At 32.6% G+C, this 26,861-nt stretch overlaps 3 protein-coding genes across 6 annotated transcripts; 1 reads left to right on the top strand and 2 right to left on the bottom strand.

Annotated features, from left to right (window-relative positions):
- Window positions 1-303: 303 nt before the first annotated feature.
- Window positions 304-4,733, bottom strand: LOC114191734 (TIP41-like family protein). The gene is made up of 8 exons (XM_028081102.2): window positions 4,488-4,733; window positions 4,094-4,279; window positions 3,779-3,869; window positions 3,467-3,577; window positions 3,018-3,077; window positions 2,873-2,914; window positions 2,469-2,597; window positions 304-690 (listed from the first exon to the last, which is right to left on the bottom strand). Exons 1-8 carry the CDS (start codon window positions 4,628-4,630, stop codon window positions 586-588), a joined length of 867 nt encoding a protein of 288 aa, XP_027936903.1. The 5' UTR covers window positions 4,631-4,733; the 3' UTR covers window positions 304-585.
- Window positions 4,734-6,172: 1,439 nt separating this feature from the next.
- On the bottom strand, window positions 6,173-13,362 carry HAT3.1 (Homeodomain-like protein with RING/FYVE/PHD-type zinc finger domain-containing protein). 4 transcript variants are annotated; one of them, XR_014996765.1, is made up of 10 exons: window positions 13,193-13,362; window positions 11,774-12,690; window positions 9,745-9,910; window positions 9,532-9,655; window positions 9,337-9,449; window positions 8,698-9,252; window positions 8,202-8,474; window positions 7,549-7,638; window positions 7,056-7,448; window positions 6,173-6,679 (listed from the first exon to the last, which is right to left on the bottom strand). XR_014996765.1 is itself a non-coding variant. In XM_028080055.2 (9 exons), exons 2-9 carry the CDS (start codon window positions 12,625-12,627, stop codon window positions 7,176-7,178), a joined length of 2,448 nt encoding a protein of 815 aa, XP_027935856.1. In that variant the 5' UTR covers window positions 12,628-12,690; window positions 13,193-13,362; the 3' UTR covers window positions 6,750-7,175. The 4 variants fall into 4 exon arrangements, 1 of the variants encoding a protein (XP_027935856.1); XR_014996764.1 differs by having other exon boundaries at window positions 6,173-6,618; XR_014996766.1 differs by having other exon boundaries at window positions 6,173-6,584.
- Window positions 13,363-23,365: 10,003 nt separating this feature from the next.
- On the top strand, window positions 23,366-25,423 carry LOC114189663 (B3 domain-containing transcription factor VRN1-like). The gene is made up of 7 exons (XM_028078294.2): window positions 23,366-23,511; window positions 23,640-24,027; window positions 24,166-24,248; window positions 24,363-24,597; window positions 24,681-24,746; window positions 24,863-24,948; window positions 25,083-25,423. The coding sequence occupies exons 1-7, from the start codon at window positions 23,419-23,421 to the stop codon at window positions 25,317-25,319; spliced, it is 1,188 nt and encodes a 395-aa protein (XP_027934095.2). The 5' UTR covers window positions 23,366-23,418; the 3' UTR covers window positions 25,320-25,423.
- The last annotated feature ends 1,438 nt before the right edge of the window (window positions 25,424-26,861 follow it).

The following is a 26,861-nucleotide window of genomic DNA, read 5'->3' as shown; positions in this document are numbered from 1 at the left end:
AATTAAAATATGAGATACTCCAGCTTTGCTCACCCTACGTGATGATTTATTACATCTATCGCATACTTACTTTGAAATAACAATCCAATTGGGTAGAAAGGGACATGTACAACAACCATTTCTCTTGTTTAAGAATGGTATTTCGTGAACAAAATTCACGAAAGTGAAACAGCCAGGAAAAGCTTAGTGAATGCTAGTGTGAGCGGCTGCTCGGTTCCCAGCATTTCCTTTTTCCCAGGGAGTTTAGCTTCTTTAACATGAAAGAGAAGAAAGTGAAAGTTGTAGCTGTTATAAATATAATAGTTAAAAGTGTGACCAAATGCACAAGTTTGAGTAATAAATTATAAAGTTGCTTAAATGTCAACCTATAAGTAATAACTATAACATCTCATTTTTTTTTTTCATGTGAAATGGGTCCTTCACATTGGATCCCCACCTTTCGTACAAAAACTAAACACCCAGAGCTTATCTCATAAGAAGCAATTTATGGTTTCTAACAGCCAGGTAAAACCATGAACAAAATATGAACAACATAAGAATTTATCAGAAACCCTTATCCGCTACGCGAATTTACAGTCTTGTAACTTAAGAGGAAATTACAAGCTTTTTGGTCGTATGCATTATGATGGGGAGCTTCTGGCTGATGAAGCTTGGATCACCATACGCACCAGAATCAAAAGGGTGTTCTTGCTGCATCAATAACAGAATCAAATGCAATGAGAAGGCACTCAACACTAAGTTGTAACTCGTAAATTACAGCCACGCCAAAGAAAACTTACAAGATAAAGGCAGTTAAAGAATATGAGGAAAGCATGGGAACAAAAAGCTAAATCTAATTTGATACAAGAAAAAACTAATCAAAGCAACTAAAACAGAGTCTATCACAGCGACCAGTCACTAGCTGGCTGTCATTGTCACAAGGCTTGAAAATAGACACATATAGGATCTTGAAAGTTTTTAAAAGGAAGGAGAAATAACTGATGAGATATTACATGTTTTCTCAAGGGAAAAAACCTCTATAAAGTAAATAAGAAGAGATATATCCATCCTTTACATTTAATTGATCAAGACAATGTTGTATTTTAAAATAAATTATGACAGATACACCCGTTGCTCACTAAAGAAGAGCCTATTTCGAGGAAAAAAATACCACATTAATAAAGATATTTCGAGGAAATGCATGGCCACGTATAATCGTATTCCAATCTGTCCAGACAAACAGGGCCATGACAGAATAAACAAGAAAAAATGACAGTCAACGTGGGACCAGCATTTTCATTTTATTTTACTATTTTCTTTAACGAACAAAATGATGATTGTATAAGCTTGACGTTTCCCTTCTATTATTTACACATCTAACAGAACTTAAAAAATCATCTTTCGTTTTTTATACTAAACCAACAATAGGAAAATTTACTTTGCATTTCTATTTCATTCCCTTCTCCACACAAAGTAGCTTGCCCTCGAAAGTAGCTTCACAGTATTGCTCTCTCCCAATTAGTTATTTATTGCATTCTACGTGGTTACTTCTTTGACAGAAGATCCACCAGAAGATACCATAAATTCATTGGAGGGAATATTATCTCTTGGAAAAGCAAGAAAATATGTGTTGTCGTTTGGTCCAGAGCAGAAGTTGAATATAGATCCATGGCTTTAGAGACTTGTAAACTTGTATGGATTAAACAACTCCTTCAAGAGTTGTAGATTTGTGATTTAAACAGATGAAATTGTACTATAGGCAGCCCTTAATATCACATCCAATCCAGTGCTTCATTAGAGAACCAAACACATAAATCAGTTGTCATTTTGATAAGGAGACACTGCTGTCCAAGGAACTTAAAACTAAAATTTTCAATTCTAACTAAGTTTTTGAGAGGGCCTAGAGTTCAATTTATATGTTACAAGCTTGGTGCATACAATTTGTATCATCCGGAGAGGTGTTAAACATCTGTTTATTGTTATTGGTTGTACTACTTTTATAAATATACTTTTCGGGTGTACCTAGCTTAAGGGATTAAGTGTCATAGACTGTAGCCTTTTTTTTTAGCTCGTACTTGTACTCACTATACACACACACACACACGCACACAGAATATACATCAGCTAAGAAAGTGAACTTGCTGATTTTTTATCATTAATTAAATTCGAGGCAAACACTTTCACAAGAGGAAGATTTTTCAAAGAATCTTGGCTTCACAACCAAATTAACCCTCCTTTTGAGTTCTTGAAGCCATTAGGTTAAATATTAGCACTTCATCTAGAATCTCAAACAACAAAAGAAAGAAACATAGTGAAGTAAAAAAAGAGTAGACAAACAACCTAAAGTCCTTATTATTGACTAGATCAGCACAGAGCAATAGACAAGCAACCTTTTTACTTTCTTTACTGTGGCCGCTATCAACAGAAAAAGAGAGTAATGTTCAGAATTAATGTAAAGAACGAAGCACAAGTGCATAGCAGAAGCTTACTGCAGACAAAGCTTGAAATGTAGATTCTCTCCAGCAGCTCTCTCGAAGTATAATGGGACTTCTATTTCCACTAAACACACAATGCATACGTGTTTCTCTCAATCTAATCAGCACTCCATCAACTCTAAGCTGCATCAGTACCAGAGTATTCAGGTAAAATTCAAGTTTAGGGAAAGTGGTGATGATGCTAGAAAATGGGATGCTGACACAAGGACCCTAATCTCAATGTTTATCAGAGGTATAGGTATTATAGATATTTGGCAATAACTTCCTTATTTTATAAGACCAACATTACACTATCAACAATAAGAGTACTAGTAAAAATGAAATAACTAAATTGCTAGCGAAACATCACTTATGACTGAAGGAAATTTCTGATTTAGGATACAAACAGAGTAGCTCACCCAGAATCGCAACAGAAGAAACCAAGAGCTTGGCATTACTCTCTGTAAAACCAAGAAGCAATATCATCAGGCATTGGTAATCATATTAGTTTGCATAACAAAAATCAAATCTCGTATCAACAGAAGAAACCAAATTAGTGATTACCACTTTTACAGTAAGAAGTGATACTCCATTATCAGCAAGTTCATCCTCGTATAACACCACCTGTTGTTCACAATGAGGATTCATTTATTTAGGATGGAAGTAAATAACATCAAGGAAGATAATATCGATAATTTGTTATATGTAAGGCACTCAGAGAAGTAAAACAAGAGCATATTCATTTAGGATTTTTGTTTTTGACTATCATTAATATATAGCAGATTTCAGTAAACTATTTAACATGTGCAGATTAACAGCATGATCAATTTCTGAAAAAGAAGCACTATAGTAAAAGAACTAATAAGGATGTTATTTATATGTTTTTCCTTTCTTTCACTTACGTTCTTGCCTCATGAACCACGAAAAATTGTTTCTCACAGAGACATTACAATGCAAAAGCAATTCTGTCACAGAAACTTGCTAAGCAATCATTCAATGTATTCATTACAGACCTCATCATAGAAAAGTATGGGCTCTTTGGATGCAAGTGCTGCTACATCAATTTGATCCTTGCAGTCTTCCCAAAGGATATCACTGGTTTCCTTCGAAATCTCTCCCTCATTCTACCATAAATAAATATATCTTAAATAAAACATAAATAAAATATTAATTCAAGTTTCCAGGTTTTCTTATAACAAAAAATATTCAATATCTAGCTGTGGGCATGAAAAAAATCATGTAGAATTGTACTCGTGACTCCTATATGAAAAATGGCATTCAGGATGACAGATTAGTCTGTAGAAAAACAAAGCAAGAATGCGTACCACATCTTTATCAATCTCAATATTGCCACTTCCACAATAAGGTGTTGTAAATGTGTAGTCGTAATCTAGTATTACTTGCTGAGAGGGCTTGCTGCACATTTCCCCCAAAAGAATGTGAGACTAACTAACACAACGGTCATTCAGACATTTACACATCCTATTCAATGGGAGGGGTAGACTGCACAAACAATTACCAGGCAGTTTCATACTAGATACAAATCTCTTGCAAGAAAGAAAAGACCAAATGAACCTAAGCAATGTCATTTGAATTTTGAGCAATACATAACCATGAAAGTAAATATGCCAATAGCTTACCTTCTAAATTTCCACTTAGCAGCTGCAGGAACTTCAACTGGCGGCAAGGCTTCCTGTTTCCAGCCACAAAGAGCATCAAATGCATTAAAATGAATTCTGGTGCCACTGCTCAAGTGTCTCAGAATTAAAGTGTTCTCCCCGAAAACCATTTCCGGTAAATGAGACGTGTTGAGTTTCTGTTCCCACCTGCAAGGCACACATCCATCATCAAATCGAAGTTCTTTGATGTTTCTTCCAAAATATCAACGGGCAAAACATGATGACGACGCTGAAACTTGTAAAAGCAACACTAAAACACAACTTCTTCCATAAAATAAATTACTACGGAATAAAAACGCTTTCCGAATTAGAAATTACAGAAGCTAGGGTTAAGTGTGATGCGAGAATCACTCACTCCTGGATGGTGGAAGAGTTCAGTATGGAGTGCCTCCGAGTCTCGATCAACCAACCACTGATGCGAATGCCTCGCCGGCCATCTTCGGCGAAGAGTTCGGCGCCGGCGGTTTTCAAGTCGTTCTCGTCGACTTCCAAATCCATCTTCGCCTTGGGTCTCAACTCACCGGGTAATTCCCGAATTACAGTCACAGAGACTCTCTTTTAAGAATTGGGTATTACATGTGGGCCTTCCGGTCAGCCCCATAGGCCTTTTTGTACTTCCATAATTTCTTGCTATACAGAAACACAATCAAACTAATTTTTTAAAATATGGTATTTTCTGAAAAATAAAACCCATAATATTTTAAAAAATTTAAATTATTCAAAAAAATTTTAAAAATGATATTTTAAAACAAATATTCATAATTTATTCCAAAATACACGTAAGAAATTAATTTTTAAACAATCCAAATCTAAATAATGGAATGTGAATATCCAACCCCAACCCATCTATGTTCACTCATAAAATTAACTATTTTGTTACTACTACTGAAACAAAAATTGAAGTTAAGGAAAAAATAAGTATAATTTTAAAATAAAACAAATCTTCTCTAAATTCAATTCAACAAATAAAAGTATTTTAAATTTTTTAAGTATAAAATATATTATTTTACAAATTTGTCTCGCTATAAATCTACACCCCAATGATATAAGCCTCATCAAAATTAATTTGTATAAAATAAATAAATAAATTATAAGTCGTCCATATTTTACTGATTCCACAAATTAATTTATACCATTATATAACACGAACTCATCTTTTTGTGCCACATTTTATTTTTTAATTTTATCTAAATAATATTCTTAAATTAAAATGATTATCATATTCTAAATTTAACCAAATTTGATCGTTTTTTCACTTACCAATTTTTTTAAAAGTAAAATAACTATTCACAATAAAAAAATACTTATAAAAAATAAGAATTGTTTTTTATTATACTAATTATTTATATTTAGTTTCATAATTATAATTTAATTATTTAGAAAAATATAAACACATATGTGAGAGTGAATGTATTTTTACTAGTACCAATAAAGTCAGTTTTTTTATATATTTCACCATGAATTTTCTTTGACTTAAAAAATATATGAATGAATTTAATTAAAATACATAAAAAATAAATTATCGTCTCCCCTAAAATAAAATTTATAAACTTCTATAATAATCGCTTTAAGTTATACATAAATATCTCCAATAAGTTAGCAGTGTAATCAAATTCTAACATTGCATAAAATTAAACTAAAAAAACTGGATCTTTGACTAACTCATTGTAAATAAACTAATATTAATAACACTGTTAAAAATACTATATAATATCAAAATTCTGAAAGGTATCTTATTAAACCAAATTCATATATTTAGTATTTAAAATGTATTCCTTTCATTATTTCTTTATTTTTAACTAGTACATATTAACACTTTTATAAAATTCTATAATTAAACAATTGTAAAAATACATTGTCTAAAATATATTTTCATTAATCTTCTTTATTTATTTGTTTAATATAAAAGATATTGAAAAAAAAATTAAATGGAACAGTTCCCAACAAATTAACATTACAATATGAAACGTATAAAAGTTAAACTATCTGGAAAAAATAATGTTTAAGGACAATCTTGAAAAAAATTATATACACAAAAAGTGAAAGTTTATCTTAATTTTTAAATTTCCACGCCCAATATCAGTGTACAGTAGAACCCATAAACAAGTTCACACCACTTTTAAATTGAAGGCATAACACATCTCCATGAGGCAGTTTAACTCTTGCCAACATCATCAAGTTCGTAATCCTCCTCCCCTTTGATGTTGGCTCATTCCTAATTTCCACAACTACAATATATCACAAATCCAACTTCAGCTCATACAAATCACTACCTAAATCAATTATCAATCACTTGTCCCTCAATGTCTCATTCTATTTCCATTCCTCTTAGCATTCCCCACATATACACAACAGTCCACCAAACAACAATTAACAGATAGCTTATCATCATGCGTCAGTTCCAGGGCATTCATTTGGACAGGAAAAATAGCTTCCCAACGTTATAAGAAGCCTGCAGCAATTGAAGTATACGATGCCCCATCCCGCTATAAGTAACAAAACAAACATCTTAAAGAGACTGGGATTACCAAAAAAAAAAAATCAACCCTGAAAATCAATCAAAGATTAGCATCTTATCCATATATCCTGAGAACAGTCAAACAAATGAGCAGCTATATTTACTAGAGATTGCCTGCAGGTTAATTAAGTGATGACATTGAATGCTGACGTACAAAGATAAATAGTTGCCCTATTCTCATTGTGTTTTTTTTTTTAGCTTTTTTTGCACTGTAATGGAGGAAAAACCATTGGAACAAGTAATTGAGTCTCTGTAAATAAATAAAAAATCTAAAAATTGCAAAACTACTGAGTGAACTATTTTAGTGCTTGCATGAGGAGCAACACTAAAACAAAATCACCAGAGATCAATACCTGAAAAGCTATCCTTAAAAAATACAAACAATATAACACATCTTATGATTACCTGCCTGAATGGAAACAAATCCATCGAGATCCGAGTTGATCATCTCATGGGATCTCAATCTCACAAAAGATGGACAGTTTAATTTGAGGCCTTAAAGAAGGTTAAAACCGTATTAACATGTCATTTCCTTCTCCTGGTCTTCATTCTCTTGCCCCTTTGGGTTTGATGAGCATTGGGTGAACTTGTTTCCAAGCCATTGATATCTAGCTGCGTTTCAGATAGTTGGTGTTCTGACAATTTCTTTCTTTTTCCAGAGCTTGGGGCTTTTGATTTTTCTCCGCTGACCTCCGGGGACATTAATTCACATTCACCCCCTTCATTTCTCCCTGAATTGGTTTTCATTAGTGATGAGTGCCGGAAGCTCCATCGTGTATTGTCAAACCATTTGGCAACCTGAAAGTGAAATAAGAATGAGAAATTCAGAAAGTCACAAGCGAAATTCGGAAAGGGTTTCAGAAAGTTCACTGTTAAGCGTAAAGCTAAAAGATATGACCTGCTGACAAGTAAGTCCAAGTTCTTGTGCCAAGCTTTCTTTAGTAGCTCTATCTGGATACTGATTTTCTTTAAAAGATATGTGAAGTCTCTGAAAATACAAGAGTCGTCAATCTTAAGACAAACCCTTTACCAGACAAACAGATTATTTTAAATAAAGAGATGCAGGGTTCAAAGCATCCAAGAAAAGGTGGATGATGGCTTGGTGCAGCATAGAGGTGGCTGATTGCAGTTTGACTTTAGGAAAAGATTATATACACACTGGATTGTCTATCATTTTTCTTTCAAGTCTGGACAACACACTTGATTATAAACCATTTTCTCCACTTGTTTGCACTTCACTTCCCAACACTTTATCTATCTACCATTAAACAAGAGTAATTATAGTTATAGTTAGGTAAAACTTTCCATGGCTTTGATAGCCACTTTGAAAAAAGTTACACCCGAAACCCTTCTTCATTTCATCCACTCAACCTTAATCACATGGAAGAGTGGCACTCTTGATACTTCATAATAAGAATCTAAACACACCTAAAAAATGTAACTTCTGCAATATTGATAACTCGTGTTACTATATTTACATAGAAACTGAAATGAAAGATTCTCGAAACAGAAATTAAATTTAAAAACCAAATCTAGATGGAAATGCATTACCTGAACTACTGCTTCACCTAGTCTTTTACAAGCTGGAGATCTAGACTTTTGTTCACTAGAATCAAATTTCACAAGGCCATTGAGTGATTTGGCAGGTGAATTTTTTGTATTTTCAAATTTATTCTGATGGCCATTCCTCTTAGGAGTGTGCATGGAATTATTTGAAGCATTTCTATTTGGTGACACAGGATTCACATTCCCTTTCTTCTTTCTACTAGGAGTAACAGTCGCTGTCCAATCTTCATCCTCACTAGTATCACTGTGGTATGTCTCCTACAAAAGAAAATAGCTGCTTAAAATATTGGGAGAGTAAAACCAAATAATGGGACAATAAAGATTGTTGACTCTACACACTCACCCTATTTAAACTTCAGATACAAGCATTATCATGTTTCAAGTTTTGCAATGTATATGTATAACCTACTTCAAATGGGAAGCAAACCATACATTTAGAATCAGAGTAGTATTTTAAACCACGTCATTAAAATGAACTTACATCATACAGCTTTTTGTAGTCCAACCTTTCCAAATTCCTTTTCCCAGAAACAGGTGTAGAACCTTCTTGACCAGCATCTGGCTCTAGTAAAGACGACAGTTCATCAGCCATAGATAGCTTCTTACCAGCTTTACCCCTTTTTTTGACATAACTTTTCAAGTACTTAACATCATCCAAGGATGCAGATCTGATTTCATCATCCTGTCCAGGGGACGTGCTATCCACAATTGCAGCAGCAAGATCCTCAGAGTCAGATGTGAAGTCAGAGCTTGAACTTTCTTCATTGACTTTATTGTCAGCATCTGGAGCACCAGGGTCATAATCACCATCATCAGAATCTTCAGATGGAAGGCCCAAGTATTGATCCCCATGCGAACCCTCCAAATTCTCAGAAGCAGAAGCATAGTCAGATTCCTCAGAACTTGATTCGTCTCCTTCACCTTTCACATCCTCTGGACCATTAGGATTGTAATCATCATCATCAGAATCATCAGAAGGGAGTCCGAAGTTGTCATCCTTATTATTTCCAGCAGCTGCTGCTTCAGGAAAAACCCTCTAAACAAGGATCAGAGACATGATCAGGAGAGAGATCCAAAACATTAATGATTTACAGAGAAAACACTAAAATTGCCCACTGACCTCCCAATTGTCATTAATAGTGAGACTTGTTCCAAAGGAGTCATTAATAAGGTCCATGCAATCATCTTTGCAATCACATCCAGGGCATAACCAACCCTCGTCACCAGGTGGAACTGTAATTCACAGAAGTAAACATAAATCATAAATAACTAGGAAGAACAAAGCGACTAATCAATTAGGTAGACCAGGGATTACTGTCTTCGGTTAACAATGGAGGATATAAACAATGCTGGTGAAAGCCACGGTCACAGACACCATCACAGAGAATTATATCATTATTAGAGCTCAACTCTTTGGAGTGGCATTTTGCACAGAATATCTGCACCATAAACTTCAAAGTATTCATATCTCCTAAACCCTAGAAAAGCAATCCAAAATTCAGGAACTAAAGATAAAAAATTAACCTACATCCTCACTGTCAATCTCTCCCTCAGAATCGAATAAAGACTCTGGTAGCTTTCCTTCAGCACACAATGAATCCAAATCTCGAAATAGATCCCTAATGTTCAATTTGCGTCGAAGAATTTCAGACTTGGCCCGTTGAAGTTCTTTCTCAGGCTTCAATTTTTCCATACTACAAAGTAATCACAATCAAACCAATAGCCACAAATTACCCATATTGAAAACAAAAAATGAAAACACATTTCTAGCATTTGAAGGTTCACAAATGCATGAGAAGACTTTTTTAGCAGTACAACTAGCAATCCTACTCAGGTTTACAAGAAAACAGGAGTGAGCAAACTCCTAGAAAACAAGAACAAACAAACTCCTGCCAAAGACTACAACAGAAGTTACAGAATGGTCTAGCACAATATCTTCAGCTCTACAAATACAGAAAGGGTAGGAATAAAGAATATAACTATAAGAAATACTGAAAAAGAGGTCATTCAATTACAAATGCAGCATATGAAGTGTGTTTTGATTAAAGTGCGTACAACAACACAAATAAAATGTAGCACATAGGTAATAAGCTTTGAATGACTGATCTACTAGCTCAGTTGCTTAATCCTGCAGTAACGTTGTGAGATTCCACAAAAAACTAGTTTCAGGACAGTCTCGTCAGAGATAGAGAGGTGAGAGAAGAAAACAGCAAGGGACCAAATTGAATGAATCCCAAAGCACACGAAGAATTAAAAATAAAATAGAAATCATACAAAGTTGTTCATCATGATAGACATTAATAATTGTGTAATTAAGATAAACTTCAAATGGCATACTTTTGTCAATCTCAGCCAAACCAGCCATGGATTGTAACGTTATCAAAAACCATATCCATTGAGATCAAGATGGGGTGAATCATAGTAAATAAAAAACTTGTAACATAGAACATAAAACAGACCATGACCTCCCAGAAGATGCAAAATTAGACGTAAAGATAAACACGTGATAAAAAAGACATAGATAAGGAAAAAAGAGGCAGTATCAACAATGCAACCCTACCTGCTGAAATATTTTGTTCAGAAAAACATAGGCAAACTGAGTTCGAACAGAAGCAGAAGAAGAATAATGTCCCAGCACAGTAGGCACAGAACACTGTTAAAGGAATGAGAACTACAACCAGCGCAAATAAAAATAGAATCCCAGCAACCCAACCAGAAGATTGGAGACAATGTTGGAGCAAAGAGAAAAAGTTTTGGACAAAAGAAGACGAGAAGTGAGAAGAGACTTGTCAAATGTCAGGCAAAAGAAGACAAACGAATACAGGGAAAAAAATATTAATTCTAGGGTTGCAAAACAGGCTGGAATCTCAGGTCCAAATATACTGGGCAAAAAATCCAACCCAGAGAACCACTGCCTGGGACCAGAACAAATGGAGATTCCTTGATTACAAGATGAAGATTGAGATCACGCTTTTTCCCGATCATTTGCCTGATTCAGCACACAATTACAATCTTAATCGTGATCCTGACAAGTTCACACGCCTTTTAGCTGCAAATTTATGTACCAGAAAAGTAAGGAATTCGTAAAATTAATTCCATTACATTTATTTTTGGAAAGGATTTAATAATCAAAATAACATTTGATATAATATCTAAATACAAAGTCAAATTCAAAGATCCCATTAAACTGTTTTATCCAAATGCAACAAAAGGAGAGTCTTCGTTCAGCACAAAATAGCATACTGCTTTAGAACTCATAATGAGACTTCATGCAATAATAATCCTGATACCCGAATACAACAGCTTACGGAATACAATCATTTCCCTGTAAAAGGTAAGTTATAGAGCATCTTGCCATGAAATTTTATTGTAAGGCCTTTGACACACTAATGACCAGAATATTTCAGATTTCCATTTCAATTTCACACCGATTAACCAACAGAAATTAAATCTATAAATATAAGCTAATATCTAACATAGATCAGGATGCAAATGCAAATATGCAAATATAGATTACAAGTCAAACAAGGCACAAGGTAATGATAAAATCTACACACCTGTGTCCTTTCCAGCCCTCGCCTGAATAAGCATCAATCAAGCTTTTCTCGTAGCCTATTCTGTTTAATAAATATTTTAAGCGAGATTTGATTCTGGAGAATTGATCAGTAATTCCAACCTCTCCACTCTTTCTCTTCTTCTTACGAGCTTTCCTCTTCCCTCCATCATTGCTATTATTATTATTATTATTACAATCAACCAAATTACTACTTGGTTCAGGTGTCTTGGGATTTTCTTTTGTTTTAGACCGCAAAGCTCTGTCACTGCTTCCTACCGATCGTAGCATATATGTCTTCTTCAATAATTTTGAGTTTTTTTTACCCTTGCGCCTCAATTGCGAATTAGTGGGGCTATTAGACACTTTTTCTGAAAAATTGGTCACAACATCTCCAGAAGGTGGATCCAACAATTTATTTACATAACTTGTATTCGCTTGAGCTGGACTAGATTGCTGTTGGCCATCCTCGGCAGAGGCAGGAACGGATTCCACGGGTTCATTCTCAGACAATGGTTGGGATGGGTTTTCTGGCTTATCGTTAGATAACTGTAAAGAAACTTCTTTATCAGTACTTTGTTGCAGGTGTGAACCTTCTACAGTTTGACAATTCTTTTCTGAGTAATGTTGAGGTGGTGCAGGCAGTAAAATAACAGAATTCTCTGTCGCATTAGCATAAACTTGATTTGATTTTTCATCGATAACTGAACGGGTTAACACAGTGCCAGACTCCCGTTGTTCCTTTAGTAAATGCTCAGTCCCTAACTGTACTTTTTCAGACAATTCAGATTTTTCAGTACGCATTTCTCCGGCGGTACTTTTGTTATTGCTTGTCAATTCTCCAACTGGACTAGTCATATGTCTGAGGAAAAAACGCACACCGCAGCATCCACCACTATAGTCTAAATGTGAGCCAAGTAACTAAAAAAAAAATAATCTTGACATTATCCACTAAGTATCTGGAGCAATAACATAAATATACATACGATACGGAAGTGGGAGAGTGAATCAAACATTAAAACTAAAAGGCACAACCAAAATACTCATTCATGCAGCACATATACGCCGATTAGCCAATTGTTAATAGATTTTGACTACTAATAAAAACCAATAGCATTGGCACAGTGTAAAAAAATTTCAGTTCCAAATCTACTTCCTAACTTCAGAAACAATACCTACAATAGTAGAACAATGTCACAGAACATTCAAGCATTTGGCTCCACAGAATGAAAGAAACAAAGCCCTTGCCTAAAAATGAACAAAAAAGAGGGAGCTGTTTGGAAATGATTCACTTAAGCTATGACAAGTTCAGATAAAATATTGAATAGGAGACGGAAAGTTCAAAGAGGGAAAAGCAGACGAAGTCAGAGAAGCTGACGGTTAATACGAGATGAGAAGAAAGTTGTGCGGAAGAGGAACTTACTCTTGGTAGTGAAGATGAGATAGCAGTCACCACAGCGAATGGTAAAGGGTGGAGGAAGAAGAAGGGCTCGATCTGAAATGGGGATTGGCTGCAGAGGGAAGAGGGTGAAGGAGAGAGAGAGAAAGAGAGAGTTGAGTTTCGTGAGAGTTCCCTTTTCTCAATCTCAGCGCCAAAGTGAGAAAAAAACGGTGCTTCGTTTATATTTCTTACTCCTCCAAATATGGGCCACCAAGCAAACAACGGCGGGTACTGGACCTTCGTGGATTTCAACTATGGGTCTTCCTTATTGCACTCCCATTTTTTCTTTTCTACACCTCCATAGTCATCGATAAATTTCATTTTACTCAGAGAATGCATATGGAACCTAGTGTTAGTTTGTTTGGAGATTTTCTCCATGGTTGTGGGCTTTATTCTTGATTTAAGATGGGGAAGTAGGTATTAAGAGAATATTGGAGTTACATTGAGGGGATATGTCTCAAAATTTGAAGCAACATAGGGAGGGACAACTATGGAGGCCATATGAGAAAGAGACTTTTGCATTATGAATTTTACAATTAAAAACGTAATTTGTATTCTTATTTTACAAACTTGTATTATTAATTGTATAATTAAAATATAATTTACATTTTGAATTATCTTTTAAATTTTTATTATGGATTTTACAATTTAAAATATAAATTTGTATTACTAATGCAAAATGTAATTTATATTTTGGATTATATTCCAAATTTACGTTATGAATTGTATAATCTTAAATATAAATTTATATTACAGATTGTATGATCTATAATACAAATCTATATTTTGAATTATACAATTCAAAATTTATAAAAATAATATTTTTGAATTTAGTATTGTGTAATATAAAATATCTATATAAATTGCATAACCAAAACTATAATTAAAACACGAGATAAATTTACGGTATCCTTTCATATTGATTTCAATAGGTATGTAATTTGAATTTTAAAAGGTATGGGTGCAGGAAGAAGACATGGAGGTCCAAAAAGAAATTATCTTTAACTAATGGGCCATTTCGGGGACTGACCCACTGTTGTCACTGAAAAAGATATATACAAATTAATACACCATAAAATAAATAAAAATTTATAATTTTATGAATTAATATAATATGCTAACTTATTACAATAATACAAATTAACACGACAAAATTTATGAATCGTTAAAATTATTATCTTTTAAGAGGGTTGTAACACATGATATTAAAAGTAAGATTAAATATGTTTTTGTCTTTTAACTTTTTGTGAGAATTGAAATTAGTCATTTTTTTGTAAATCTTGAACTAATTTAGTTCCTAAATTATGTATATGCATGGATATAGTCATTTTAACAAAATTTTATATGTTTCAAACACATTTCATTATAATATTTTAGTTTGTTTACATCATTTGACACATTTTTCTCTTCAATGTTAATCGAAAAACATGTTTAAAATATCAAATAAACTTTTAAAAATTTGGTTTAAAGGACTAAATTAGGGATGACAAAAACACACGTGCCCATGGGTATTCGCAGATAAAAGTAATGATGGATAGTTGGTATCTGCGGGTTTTTGTTACCCACGGGTAGCGGGTAATGGGTATTTTAATACCCATTTATAAACAGATTGGGTGTGGATATCATACTATCTGTACCCGCGGATACCGGTTACCCGTAAAAAAAATAATAATGTTTTATTAAGTTAAATTTAATGAAAATTAAATTTTAATTTATATTTATCAGATTAAATTAAATTTAAATTCAATGTAATTTATATTTTTTTGTAATTTTATTGAAATTTAATTTTAAATATTTATACATTTTTTTAATATTTGCGGGTATCCACGGGTATCCGTGGTTTTTAAAATATTTGTGGGTCTTTTTTAAACGGATACCTGTGTGGGTAGCGAGGCAGGTAGCAGGTAAATTTTTTTGTCGTGGGTTGGGTTACAAGTAGGTATTATTTGTGTCCGACCCGATCCGTTGTCATCCTTAAACTAAATTTACGCATTTTTAAATATGAAAGACTAAATTGGTTCAAAATTTTCAAAATGAACTAATTCTAATTTTTACTAAAAGTTAAAAAACCAAAAATATATTTAACTCTTAAAAGTTTGCATATGTATTGTTAGGGTAACAAGCGGACAATAGATAAATTATTTTAGACTAGGTAGATAATAATAGACACCACGTGTCCTCAACTTGACTCATTGTCATTTTTATATGCTTCAGTGGTCTCAAAAATAACCATGATCTTAATAGAAAAAATATTTCCATATGGAATCATAAATACCTATGAAAGTGAAGTTATATATATATATATATATATATATATATATATATAAATCAAATGTAGCTTTTCAATTTGAATCAAATCTACACTAGTGAAAAGTTTAAGAGAAAACACATTACTTTACTAAAGTAAAATTTGGAAGAAAAAAAATTGTTGTCACTAAAAAAAGAAATTAACATATTTATAACAAAATATGTACCATCAAATTATTTATGACAAAGTATGTGTAAAACTATACAATTATTTTTAAGGAAGTTTTTTCTTTCTCTTGAATTGGTTTTATGGGATTGGGTAGACGTTTAGAATTAAGACTTTGCATGTAAGGTTTGTGAGTAAACATAATCTTTTATTAGTTTAAAAAGTGTAATTGTATGTTTAAATTATTGATCAAAGTAATTCATATACAAGCGTAACCTTTTCATGAGACCAGTGGGTTTGGAAGTGAGTTAGGAGGTTAAGGCTTGGTTAAGCAAGTTGTTATAGTGAGAAAAACTAGTTAAATTTGATAGTACTTTAGGATAATATGGATGATGAATATAACTTGTTAGAATGTTGAGTTTTATTATAAAAACAAAACTATATTTTTGGACAGTATTTAAAGGGTTTTTGATTTTGTGTGGATAATATATGCGGTGATTATTTTTTAGATATTTGTCACTGTGATTATGTATTTGAAATATAGTTAATGTTTGCCATAAACATTAGTAGTTAGTAATGTATTGTATAAGTGGGTATTAAATTATTGAAAGTTGTGAATATGATACATTTGTACCAATTTGTGTGTATCAAGTTCTGAATTATTTGTAATATCACATACATGTTGGTAAATAAATGAATTTTATGATAATTCTCTTTGCTATTGTAAATAAAACTACAACAATACGTGAACTAAAAACATGCATTACTATAATAGTGTTTGACTGTGATAATCTTTTTAATTAGCTGGGATATGTTGTAGTTTTTACAGTTAAAATGTACAGTGTGCAAGTGTGTCAAGCTGTACGAGTTGGGTTGGCTGTGATTTCAAGAATGTGTCAACTCAGTCAATTATTTTTTAAAAATTGTTTTTCTTTTGTCACAAAATTACAAAATTTAAGTATCAATTTCATTAAAAATTAATAACATATTTTTTTACAAAAATTAAAGGTCTCAAGTAAACCAATAAAACAATTTGTAAAAAGTTTGCCTAAACTAATTTAATACGTGAAGAAAAAAAAAAAACATAACACACTTGTTCATAATATAAGTATCAGAGTGTGTTTAACATTACTTAGGTTTGAGGTTACTAGTATAAAATTCAACACTCAACCCATATAAGAGTGAGCTAGTTTGGGTTGGATTGGGTTTGACCCAATCATAAGTGAAACCTAATCTAATTGGATAGGATTAGGATGAATTGGGTCAGCTAGTATCTTAAAGTAATGAATATCTTTGGTCAAATTAGTTCAATAGGGTATTATTTATAAATCTTTGGATTATCAGACTTTTAAGTAAGAAACCATACTAGTTAAGTAAGCATACATGGTGGTTGAGCCGAAATATTATTTTTTTACGTTTTAAATAACACATTCTTAAGTGTTATATTTATCACTCCATTACACTTAAATATTATCATAGTGGAATTATTGGAAAATTGAAATTTACTAGTAATTATTTTTATGATGGAATATATGAGATATGCAAGTATATAAGTTATTATATGATTTGCAATGTAGATAGGAATTACAACAAATTGGGTTGGGTAGAGATAATGTTTACCTGAAACACTATATGCAACGAAAAATTTAAAAAATCACTTATTATCGGCATTGTTATTCATTGAATACTTACTTGCTTAAAAAATATCCACAAATTTATTAAAACTCATGGGTACCCGAGATATCCGTGGCTATTTAAAAAATAGATATTTTATATTTTTTAGAATAAAATTTAAATAAAATTATAAAATATTAAATATCAATAGAAATTTAAATTAATTTTGAATTTTAGTTAAGTTTAATATAGTATAATATAAAATATTTTTTAATTTTAATTTTAATCTTTTGTAAGTAATGAATATTCGCATATATAGATAGTACGATACTCTTACTCGACTCATTTATAAACGATATTAAAATACTTGCTTTGTGAGTACCATTTATCCACCGTTGATTTTATCCGCAATTACCGTGGGCACAAGTATTTTTGCTATTCCTATATGTGGACAATGAGATATGGATTTTGAGATGTATGATGTGAAATGAAATGTGAATTGAGTTAAAAAGTATATGGATAAAAATTATACAATTAGTATGTTGTGATATAACATAGGTTAATTTATAATTGTGGGTCATTTTTTTCTAGAAATTACAAAACAAGGTTAGCTGACAAAAAAAAATTATAAAATTGGGTGAAGTCGGCTGGACCCATAATAACATTTACAAAGAGGTCGCTATAAATGATATTGTCTTCTGTCAAAAAGTGAAGTCGTCATGTATCATGACGACTTCTAGATTTGATAATAAGGAAGTTATCATGACTCATGGAGACTTCATCTCAAAGTCGCTAGGACTCATGCCGACTTCATCTGAAAGTCATTAGAACTCATGACGACTTCGTCTTGGCCTAGGAAAAAGAAATTGTTAGGACTCCTAGCGATTTTGTCTCTTTCATGATTCATGTAGAAACCGTTTTCATTTATAAAGACATCATAAGTAAATTCGTCAAGAGTCAGTCCAACATGATCCTAATTTGTAATAAGCTGGTCAAACAATCCTATTTTATAAATTAGTGTTCAAAAGTGATTGAGAATTGAAAAAAAAAAAAAAAAACTATTACATACGTGATATTAAGATATTTAAGTTGTATATTGATTATGAGATTTTGAAGGACATGTATTGATTCTAATGATAACATACCATATAAAGAAAATTAGTAGGTGATAAAAGCTAAATGGGATTTTTATGACATGATATTTGATGTGAAAAAAAAGGATATATGTATAGATATCATATGAATTTGACTTGTTATAGGAGGAGAATGTGATTTAATTTCCATTTCAACCTAACCATCATATATTTTCATACATCTATTTTTACTCCATTGTTACATAAAATAGACATGTTAAATCAAAATTTACTGCACATCTATTTAAAATTTCAACATATGTGCATCGATTATATTAACAATCGGTTTAATATTTATATATTACATAATTATTCAGCAGCTAGTTTTTTTCCAAAAATTTATAATCAAAACAATGTTGTGAAAATCCTTTACGAAGCAAGTGAAAATAGGAGAGTTGTTTGTGACTGGTATAAGTGGAATGGTACAAGGGTTTCATTTGCTTTTCCCCAAAATAGCAATGGTTTGCTTTGTACTTCACTCCATCACAATGATGAGATGGTACTCCATAAGTACCTTCTGTCAGTTAAACCATGCAGATTTGGTAACACGTAATTGAACCTGCTCGTGATCAGAAAAGATTTTCTGTTATTTTTTTCAGAGTTGAAAATCTCCAAGATCATGAGTTCAACAAATTAATGGCGTGCTGGGTTTCTCTTTACCGTCAATATATTTTCTCTTTACCGTCAATAAGGTGGGCCATTCTCTGAGACAGAAGAAAAGAAAAAACGGTTATGCTGCACAGGGTCACGGCTCTGAGAAAAGAAAATGCAGAAAACGTGTTTGTTTCCTACATTCTTCGAGCATCCAGATTTTACACACAGAATTGAAGAAAAAGAGCAAGCTCAGAGGAGAAAAGTTGTTTCATCTTCAAGGTATAGATCTCCTTCTTAACCTCTTTTAACTCCATGTAAATTGTTTGAGTTGTGTTTTGTTTTAGCTGCATTATGTGTTGTGTATGATCTTCGCATGAAATGATTTGTGCACCCTTTCAACGCCATCATAATCCATTCTTCCAACCAGATTCTCACACACATAGAAAATACCTCCAAATCCGCCATTCCATCTTTCAGCTTCTTCATTAACCCTCATCTCCTGAAACCAATCATCACATTCGTCATTTTTCTTCTCTATTTCTCCTCCATTCGATCAACCACATTCATGAGTCCAGCCTTCATCCGTTGTTCATCTCCAGCATCGCGAGCTGTGGTTGAAGCTCGTTTCGCGAGCGAGAGAGGAGAAAAGGGGAAGGTTCACGTTGACGCCAGCAAAGCCGCCGGTAGTGACTGGCGTCGCCGGCGATGACCATGGCTGGCAAGTGAGCTGCGGCTGGTTCGGCGTCGCTCGTTAGAGGGAGAACGAAGGAGAGAAGCTAACGTTGACTGGCGACACTTCCGACGGTAACAGCGGGGCCGGCTACGGCTTCGAGCGGTGCGGTGAGGAGGAGGCTCGATGTGGGCTGCGGCTGGAGTGTGGGGAGGAGAGAAAGGGTTGAATTAGTCCTCGGTTGCCTTTTTGATTGAAAAGAAATTAGGGCCGGATTAGGGGAATTGCTTCCTGCACCCTAACAAAATTCTTCTGTTCACACACCTCTTTTACCCTATTGGACCTGGACTTTGTTTCAGCTTCTTTTACTTCTTTTACCCCTCCTTACTCATTTTGTTTTTTTGGACCTTTACATCGCGCACACTTGTTTACGTGATGCACACCCCATCATGTTTTTGGGCTTTCTACTGCCTACATCCACTTTTCCACATACACCTCTATTTTAAATTTTTCTCTTTTATTTTTTCTTTTTTTAGGCCTTTATTTTACATTTTTAACGTTTGCTTCTTGATACTTAACTTTTTCCCATACACCCTTTTTTCTTAAAAATAATAAAATCATAAAATCATAAAAAATTAAAAAACCAAAAAATAAAATGAACATAAATGATAAAAACTTCCTTTATTTTGTTATTGGTGTTTTGAATAATTAATTAAATTAAAAGTAATTTAAATATTAAAATAACACAATTGAATATTGGAAACCAGCTCATAGAATTGGAAATCGAAAACATTATCTTAAATAAGAAATTTAAAATAAAGCAAAATAAGATTATTAAATATTTAAATACATGCTTTAAAGTAGTTTAAAAAGTATCGAAAATATATTAATTAAAATAACAGTATATTAATAATTGAAGAGATAAATATAATAATAAAATTCATATGAGAAAAATAAATTTATTCTTTTGAAAATAAATACTAATTTAAAATTGATTGACATTATTTTTTATTACTGATTATTAATATAAACTAAAAATAAATTTATTTTGATACTCGACATGATATTAATACAAAAACCTGATAAATGTATATGTTATGTTAGTTAAATGCAAAATTAACTTTACTTAATGTAATTGAATTAAATTTACTATTAGGCATAATACTTACAATCTATTTTCAAACCTAAAATTTATATTTACCACCTAAATATGTATTCGATAATAACAATAATAATAACAATATCCTGGAAAATTCAAATTCTTACTTTATATCATTAATTCTACATTAATTTTTAATCATAAATAAAATTAAGTAGGAATAAACATCAATCAAATAAGATACGTAGAAAAAATCATGGTTAAGAGTAAAACTTAAAGCTAATATATGACAATTTGTTAGAAAAAAGGATTTAACATTTGAGACAGTTGTTTAATAAAAAGAGAAAATTAAAGTTAAAAAATAAAATAGACATATTAAATCAAATTTCACTTCCATCTATTTAAAATTTAACATATGTGCACAGATTATATTAATAATAGTTTTAATATTTATATATTACATAATTATGCAGTAGCTAATATTCTTAAAAAAAATGATAGTTTATCAAAGTATTTTTTTTACAATTTTTGATAAAGTATCTATTTAAATAAAAAATACTACTTTATTACTTCATTTTAATTAAAAGATAAAAGATTAATCTATTTTAATTTTATTTATGAAAATTTTGTCACATTTATAAAAAAAATTGTAATAAAATAATTTTTCAATTCTTTATTAAGCATCAAGTGAAAACACAACACTTGAACAGTTGTTTCTCTGTCTCTGACTAGCATAAGTAGAATGGTAAGAGGGGATTCATTGGTCCTCTTGCTGTTTCCCAATGCTGTTTTCCAAAAGAAAGGAAAATGAGCTTTTGTCATTTTTTTTTAACAAATACAAACTTTTTATAAATAGAATTAAAGTAAATTAATTTTTTATTTTTAAATAAAAATTAAGTAATAATTTTTTTTTTTTTAACTTATGTAATAGTTTGTCAAATTTTATTAAAAAAGACTCTGTTAATATATCATTTTCCTTTCCCAAAATAGCATAAGTTTGTTTTGTACTTCAAAAGTAACTCCACCACAATGATGAGATGCTACCCCTTCATCGGTGCCCTCTGTCACTGTTAAGTCATGCATGCAGATTACACTTCCACTCGTAGTTGAACCTGCTCAGGATCAGAAAATATTTTGGTAAGAGAAGATCATCATATCAAATTAATGGCGTGCTGGTTTTGCCTCACACAAAGGCTGTGTTTGAATTTGAAGAAAATGAGACCATCGTATGAACCGATAATCCTGTTAATCTTTGTCTCACAAAATCCCCAACTCCTCAATCACAATTAATTTATATTTCACACCCATGGCCTCCTTCTTCTATTTTCTTTCCTCCATCAAATCCTTCACTACATGCAATAATTTCCATAGTCACCTGCAGCTACAAAATGTTCAAGTACTCCAATAGAACCCGTCTCCGCAGCAGGCCTCTCCATCGGACATCAAGGACGCATTCTCCCTCTTCGCCAAAGGCGCAGACTCCATTTTTGCCGACCAGCTCCTCTGCTTTATGCATAAACACCAACACCACCTTCCTGGTAATCCGATTCTCACCAAGCTTTCTTTTTATGCAAAAAAAAAAAATATATTTCATGCTTACCAACTCACAAGCCAGGGATTCCAACAACACCAAAGCACACGAAGCTTCTTCAGGAACCAAAGCTACTCTCCACAGCATAACAAAAGTCTCCGGTTTTCAAGATAAATGCAGTGCAGGAAACAATGAAAATAATCAGTTAAAATATAAGTCCAAGACTAGTCTTTCTTCCCATATCTCCTCATTAGAGCGAGAAGTGAATGGATGCCTCTTCTGCATTTCTCCGCATTCAAATCCACACAAATTGGTGGAAACAAACGCAATCATTGCTTTTCCTTCTTCGTAAATAGTAAATAGGTGAAAGCAAGCATAACCTAAGAAGAGTGATGGATAAATGCATAATCATCATAAGATATTTTCTCTATTTCCTGTCAATAACAATGCTTTCTGCTCTCACCCTATTTATTCTCTTGTATAGATCACCGAACAGTTTGGATTAGTTATGTAAGGTCCTGCATTGCATTGCATTGCATTGATGTCTTGTTATTAGCTTCTTCACTTTTATTTTTATTTTTCATTTCTTGAATTTATCTTATGTTCTATACTTGGTTTAATTCTTGAATCGATTTAATCGTTCTATAATTCCTCCTCTATTACCAGTTATAGTTTTCTTGAAATTCTCGTTGTTTACATTTATGTGAAAACAGTGGCTGGTGATTAATTGTTTTTTCTTTTGCATAAATTTGTGATTGGCTAAACTTGTTGGTTGTATTTTTATTTTTCTTCTTAGGCATAACCAAATTTCTAACGGAGGACCAAAGAATGCCCAATTTTAACTGACGATCAAGACAAAGGGATTGAACTATGATCTGAAAGTTTGAATTTATGCTAGTGTCTGTGCATTTTGGTGATCTTAGGTGTGAAAATAATTAATGTTTCTGAATTGAATTTGTTTCCATTTTTCTGCTTTACAATGAATGTGGGTGCCATCTCTATGTTAGGTCTACCATTTTCACTCTACCGTGCTAGCTGTTTTTGTGATTTTTATGTGTTTTTCTTGGCGACTGATTCATTGTTTCTGATTCCACTAGTGCTAGCTACCTCCTCAGTTGCACGGAACCTCTTAATCCAACCAACTCACATCAGTCATGAGTTCCACTTGCCCAGAAATTGATCCTCTTTCCTCTGAGATCAGCTTCTTCAAGATTATTGTGCATACTACTCTTCAAGAGGGAAAGATTGTGAGCATTATTTCCTTCACCTACACTTTCTCTATGTTCCTTTCCGTTTCCGTTGAAACTTTTGTCATGGTATATAAATGTAGGAAACTTGTGAATTTCTTCGTGTGTTCTAACATAAAGTTTTGCAGATGATTCCAAAGAAGTTCACTATGAAATATGGTGCTATATTGTCAAACCCAGTGTTTCTCGAGGTTCCCAATGGCATTGAATGGGAAGTATGTTGGACTAAAGACGGTGCTGGTCATGTTTGGTTGGAAAAGGGTTGGAAGGAATTTGCCACTTATTATTCCCTCGGCTACGGTCATCTTGTGGTATTCAAATACCAACAAACATGTACATTGGAGGTACACATATTCGATGCAAGTGGCACAGAAATAAATTATCCCTCCAACAGCACTCCAACATCACCATCTCTTCCTGGGCCTTCTAAAAAACGAATGACACACTCAAGTGGAGTTGTTGGGCAAAGCTCCAGTTTACCTCAGCACGTCCAAGATAAAGTTGATCAGGTTCAAGGTACTAGATTTGTAGATTTGTGGAGTTATTTAAAAAGGAAACGTTCATTATCTATTTCATGATCATCCTTTTCTTTATATGGATCTTTTGAGCTTTCTAAGTGATTTTTTCATTACATATCATGTTCATTTGTTTCAGAGAATAGTAGTTGTTCTATCAGATCTGAAACTCCTTCTTTTATGGTTGCCATGAAGGATTCAAACGTGTATGGATATGTGTTGGTGAGATAACAAGCTTCTTTTTAACCATTAAAATAGTTTTGAATGTTTTTGTTTGAAGCAGAAAAAAATTACATTATGTTTATATTTCCTAACTTTTTGTGAGAATAAACTCAGGTCATTCCGTCCGTCTTTGTTAAAAAGTATTTGAAGGAAATGGCAACACAAGATATCCTCCTCCAAGTCTTAGATGGGAGAACTTGGCAAATGACATTAAAGCATGGCAGAATTATCAAGGGATGGAGGGCTTTTGCATCAAATAACGATTTGAATGTTGGGGATGTTTGCATTTTTGAGCTAACCGATAGCCAAACTCCATGTTTTAAAGTGTCAATAATTCCAATTTCACAAGGTAATGTTAAGTTGTTCATTCTTTCAAATTACTCTGTACTATTTGTGTAAAGTAATGACTGTAGTTTTCTTCCTTTGAATCAGGTAGAGAAGATGTTGACCTTACGAAAATCCGAGGCTTGAAATGTATTAATACTTTTCCCATCAATGGTAAAGAATAGCTTTAAATACTTTTATAACATTTTCCAAGATATTTGAATATTGTGTAGGGTTAGGGTTCATTCTAAATTCATGTGGTTTTTCTGTCATGTCATTCACAAATGGAGCTATGCTAGAAGCAGAAAATTTCGCATCCGAAAATCCCTTTTTCGCCCTCCATATAAGGGCAAATGATAGGGGAGATTGCAGACCGGTAAGGTTTAGTTATGAAGCAAATTAAGTTGCTATTATCACCATATGTGATCGGTTATAGTTATTTGTTATAGTTTTGCTGATAGTTATAATTGATGTATCATATCGAGCTGATGAAAATATAATTTGATGCAGCGTGTACCACTTGATTTTGTGGAACAATACTTCAACAAGAAACAGGTTGTGATGTTACAATTTAGGAATAAATTATGGCGGGTAAAACTGATCGGTGATGTTCCAACAAAGCTGTCTAAAGGTTGGGGCCCATTTGCGAAAGCATGTAAGTTGCAAAATGGAAACGTTTGCGTCTTTGAGTTAATAAACAAAGAAGATTTAGTGTTTGATGTTCATATTTTTAGGGGACAATCTTAGAGAATTCATTTTAAGCATTTATTGTAAAATTGTCCATTCACTGTAACTTTTATTCCTCAAACTTAAATAGTGCTATGAATATGTGAACTTTCGTATTTTTGGTACAGTGCTATGAATAATCTTAGAGATGAAACAGTGATTATTCTATTGAACCTTCGTATAATTTTTTAAACTAGAAATTAATTGTATTTACAAACAGATAGGTGAAGACTTTGAATGTTAAATCTTAGATGCACCCAACTTGCTTGGTTTGTAAAAGGGAAGAAAAGTAAGCACTGAAGCTTTTACTTTTATTTTTTCAGATGAATTAGTAATTTGAAGCACGAGTGTTGTTCGTTTGAATATACGAAACTTGACTTTAATTTGTATAACTTGTTTACAGTGAAAAGTAAGTAAACAATTTTTAAATGAAGACGTGCCTCGATCACAGGAAACATTCTGTCTTCTACTGATGTAAAGAAAAGTAAAAATTTCAATAAAACACTAAAGCTTTAAAATTGGTTTGCCATTTTTACACAATTAACATAAAAATTGTATCTTCTGGTATAGCTGATATGTATATAGGGTAAGAGACAGTCGTGGGGAGAAGTCTATACAAGTTATGTGAATTAAATAAATTAATATTTTCTGTATTATTGTTCTGAATTAAAAATAATCATGTAACATTTTCAGTCCCCATAACTTAATAGTTAAATGTGTTCATTAGTTTTGGTAGGTGGCTGAAGCTTTTTTCTTCTGTGAAGTGTTACTAACAGACAAAGGTGCAGTAGCAGAGAGATCTTCCAATTAATTCATGAAATGAATATGCATACAAGTGTAAAACAGTACCTAACTAAAGTGCAAGACCTGGAAACTAAGAGCTATATCTATAATTGAATGCAGAAGCATGAATCTAATGTAGAAACAATCATGAAACAGTAATTGGAACTGGAATTTTGCAGCAGAAATCAAAACTCAACATTCAAAGCAAAATTGGTGTTTCAAATGTTTGGAATGAGTTTCAAATGATTAAATTGCATGGTTGAAAGTAAAAACAACTTAGAAAGCAAGTGCTGGAATTGAAATCAAATGCAGAACTGAAAATTTAAAGAAAGCATCTAAATGCAGTAAAGAAAAGCATGTAAAAGCTTAGAAAACCACTCTCAATTGATGTCATTAGGTTTTACTTTTGACGGCCAAGGATCATTGTTGATTCCTTGGTGTATAAGTGGTCACTTTGTACTCACTAAGCCTCAACATGAATCCATAACTGAGTTTAGTATGCTACAAAAGTAAAAACCACATGATCATGAACAGAAAAATGAATTCTGATGTAGAAGCGAGAAAGCATTGTAAAAGCCTCAAATGTAAATGTGCAAGAAAGCAAAAGACAGTAACGTAAAGGCAAAAGCAGTAGAGGAATCTGTAAAAGTTTGCAAGAAAAGTAAAATTACATGTAAACTAACTTGAATTTGATGTAAACTGGTGTGAAAGTACAAAGATTCTGAAGCACTTGCTAGCTAGCTCACTTTGGGATCTAAGGCAGCAAAAGAACTTCAATAG

Source organism: Vigna unguiculata, chromosome 7 (assembly GCF_037176805.1).
Source record: "Vigna unguiculata cultivar grain cowpea cultivar isolate G323 ecotype 2 chromosome 7, ASM3717680v1, whole genome shotgun sequence".
Classification (NCBI taxonomy): Eukaryota; Viridiplantae; Streptophyta; class Magnoliopsida; order Fabales; family Fabaceae; genus Vigna; species Vigna unguiculata.
Note: the sequence above shows the minus strand (reverse complement) of the source record. Positions and strands in the feature narration are given on the sequence as shown.

What these genes read in the sequence shown, in the direction of transcription:
- HAT3.1 (XM_028080055.2), bottom strand. Translation starts at nt 12,627, where the DNA reads ATGACTAGTCCAGTTGGAGAATTGACAAGCAATAACAAAAGTACCGCC. An exon ending in GAGAGATTGACAGTGAGGAT is followed by an intron (nt 9,656 to 9,744) that starts GTAGGTTAATTT and finishes TTTATGGTGCAG; the next exon opens with ATATTCTGTGCAAAATGCCA. An exon ending in TAGGTGAAGCAGTAGTTCAG is followed by an intron (nt 7,639 to 8,201) that starts GTAATGCATTTC and finishes TTGTATTTTCAG; the next exon opens with AGACTTCACATATCTTTTAA.
- LOC114191734 (XM_028081102.2), bottom strand. Translation starts at nt 4,630, where the DNA reads ATGGATTTGGAAGTCGACGAGAACGACTTGAAAACCGCCGGCGCCGAA. An exon ending in CACTTCTTACTGTAAAAGTG is followed by an intron (nt 2,915 to 3,017) that starts GTAATCACTAAT and finishes TTGGTTTTACAG; the next exon opens with AGAGTAATGCCAAGCTCTTG. An exon ending in CATTTCAAGCTTTGTCTGCA is followed by an intron (nt 691 to 2,468) that starts GTAAGCTTCTGC and finishes TTATTGATGCAG; the next exon opens with CAAGAACACCCTTTTGATTC.
- LOC114189663 (XM_028078294.2), top strand. Translation starts at nt 23,419, where the DNA reads ATGAGTTCCACTTGCCCAGAAATTGATCCTCTTTCCTCTGAGATCAGC. An exon ending in TAAAGTTGATCAGGTTCAAG is followed by an intron (nt 24,028 to 24,165) that starts GTACTAGATTTG and finishes CATTTGTTTCAG; the next exon opens with AGAATAGTAGTTGTTCTATC. An exon ending in AATAATTCCAATTTCACAAG is followed by an intron (nt 24,598 to 24,680) that starts GTAATGTTAAGT and finishes CCTTTGAATCAG; the next exon opens with GTAGAGAAGATGTTGACCTT.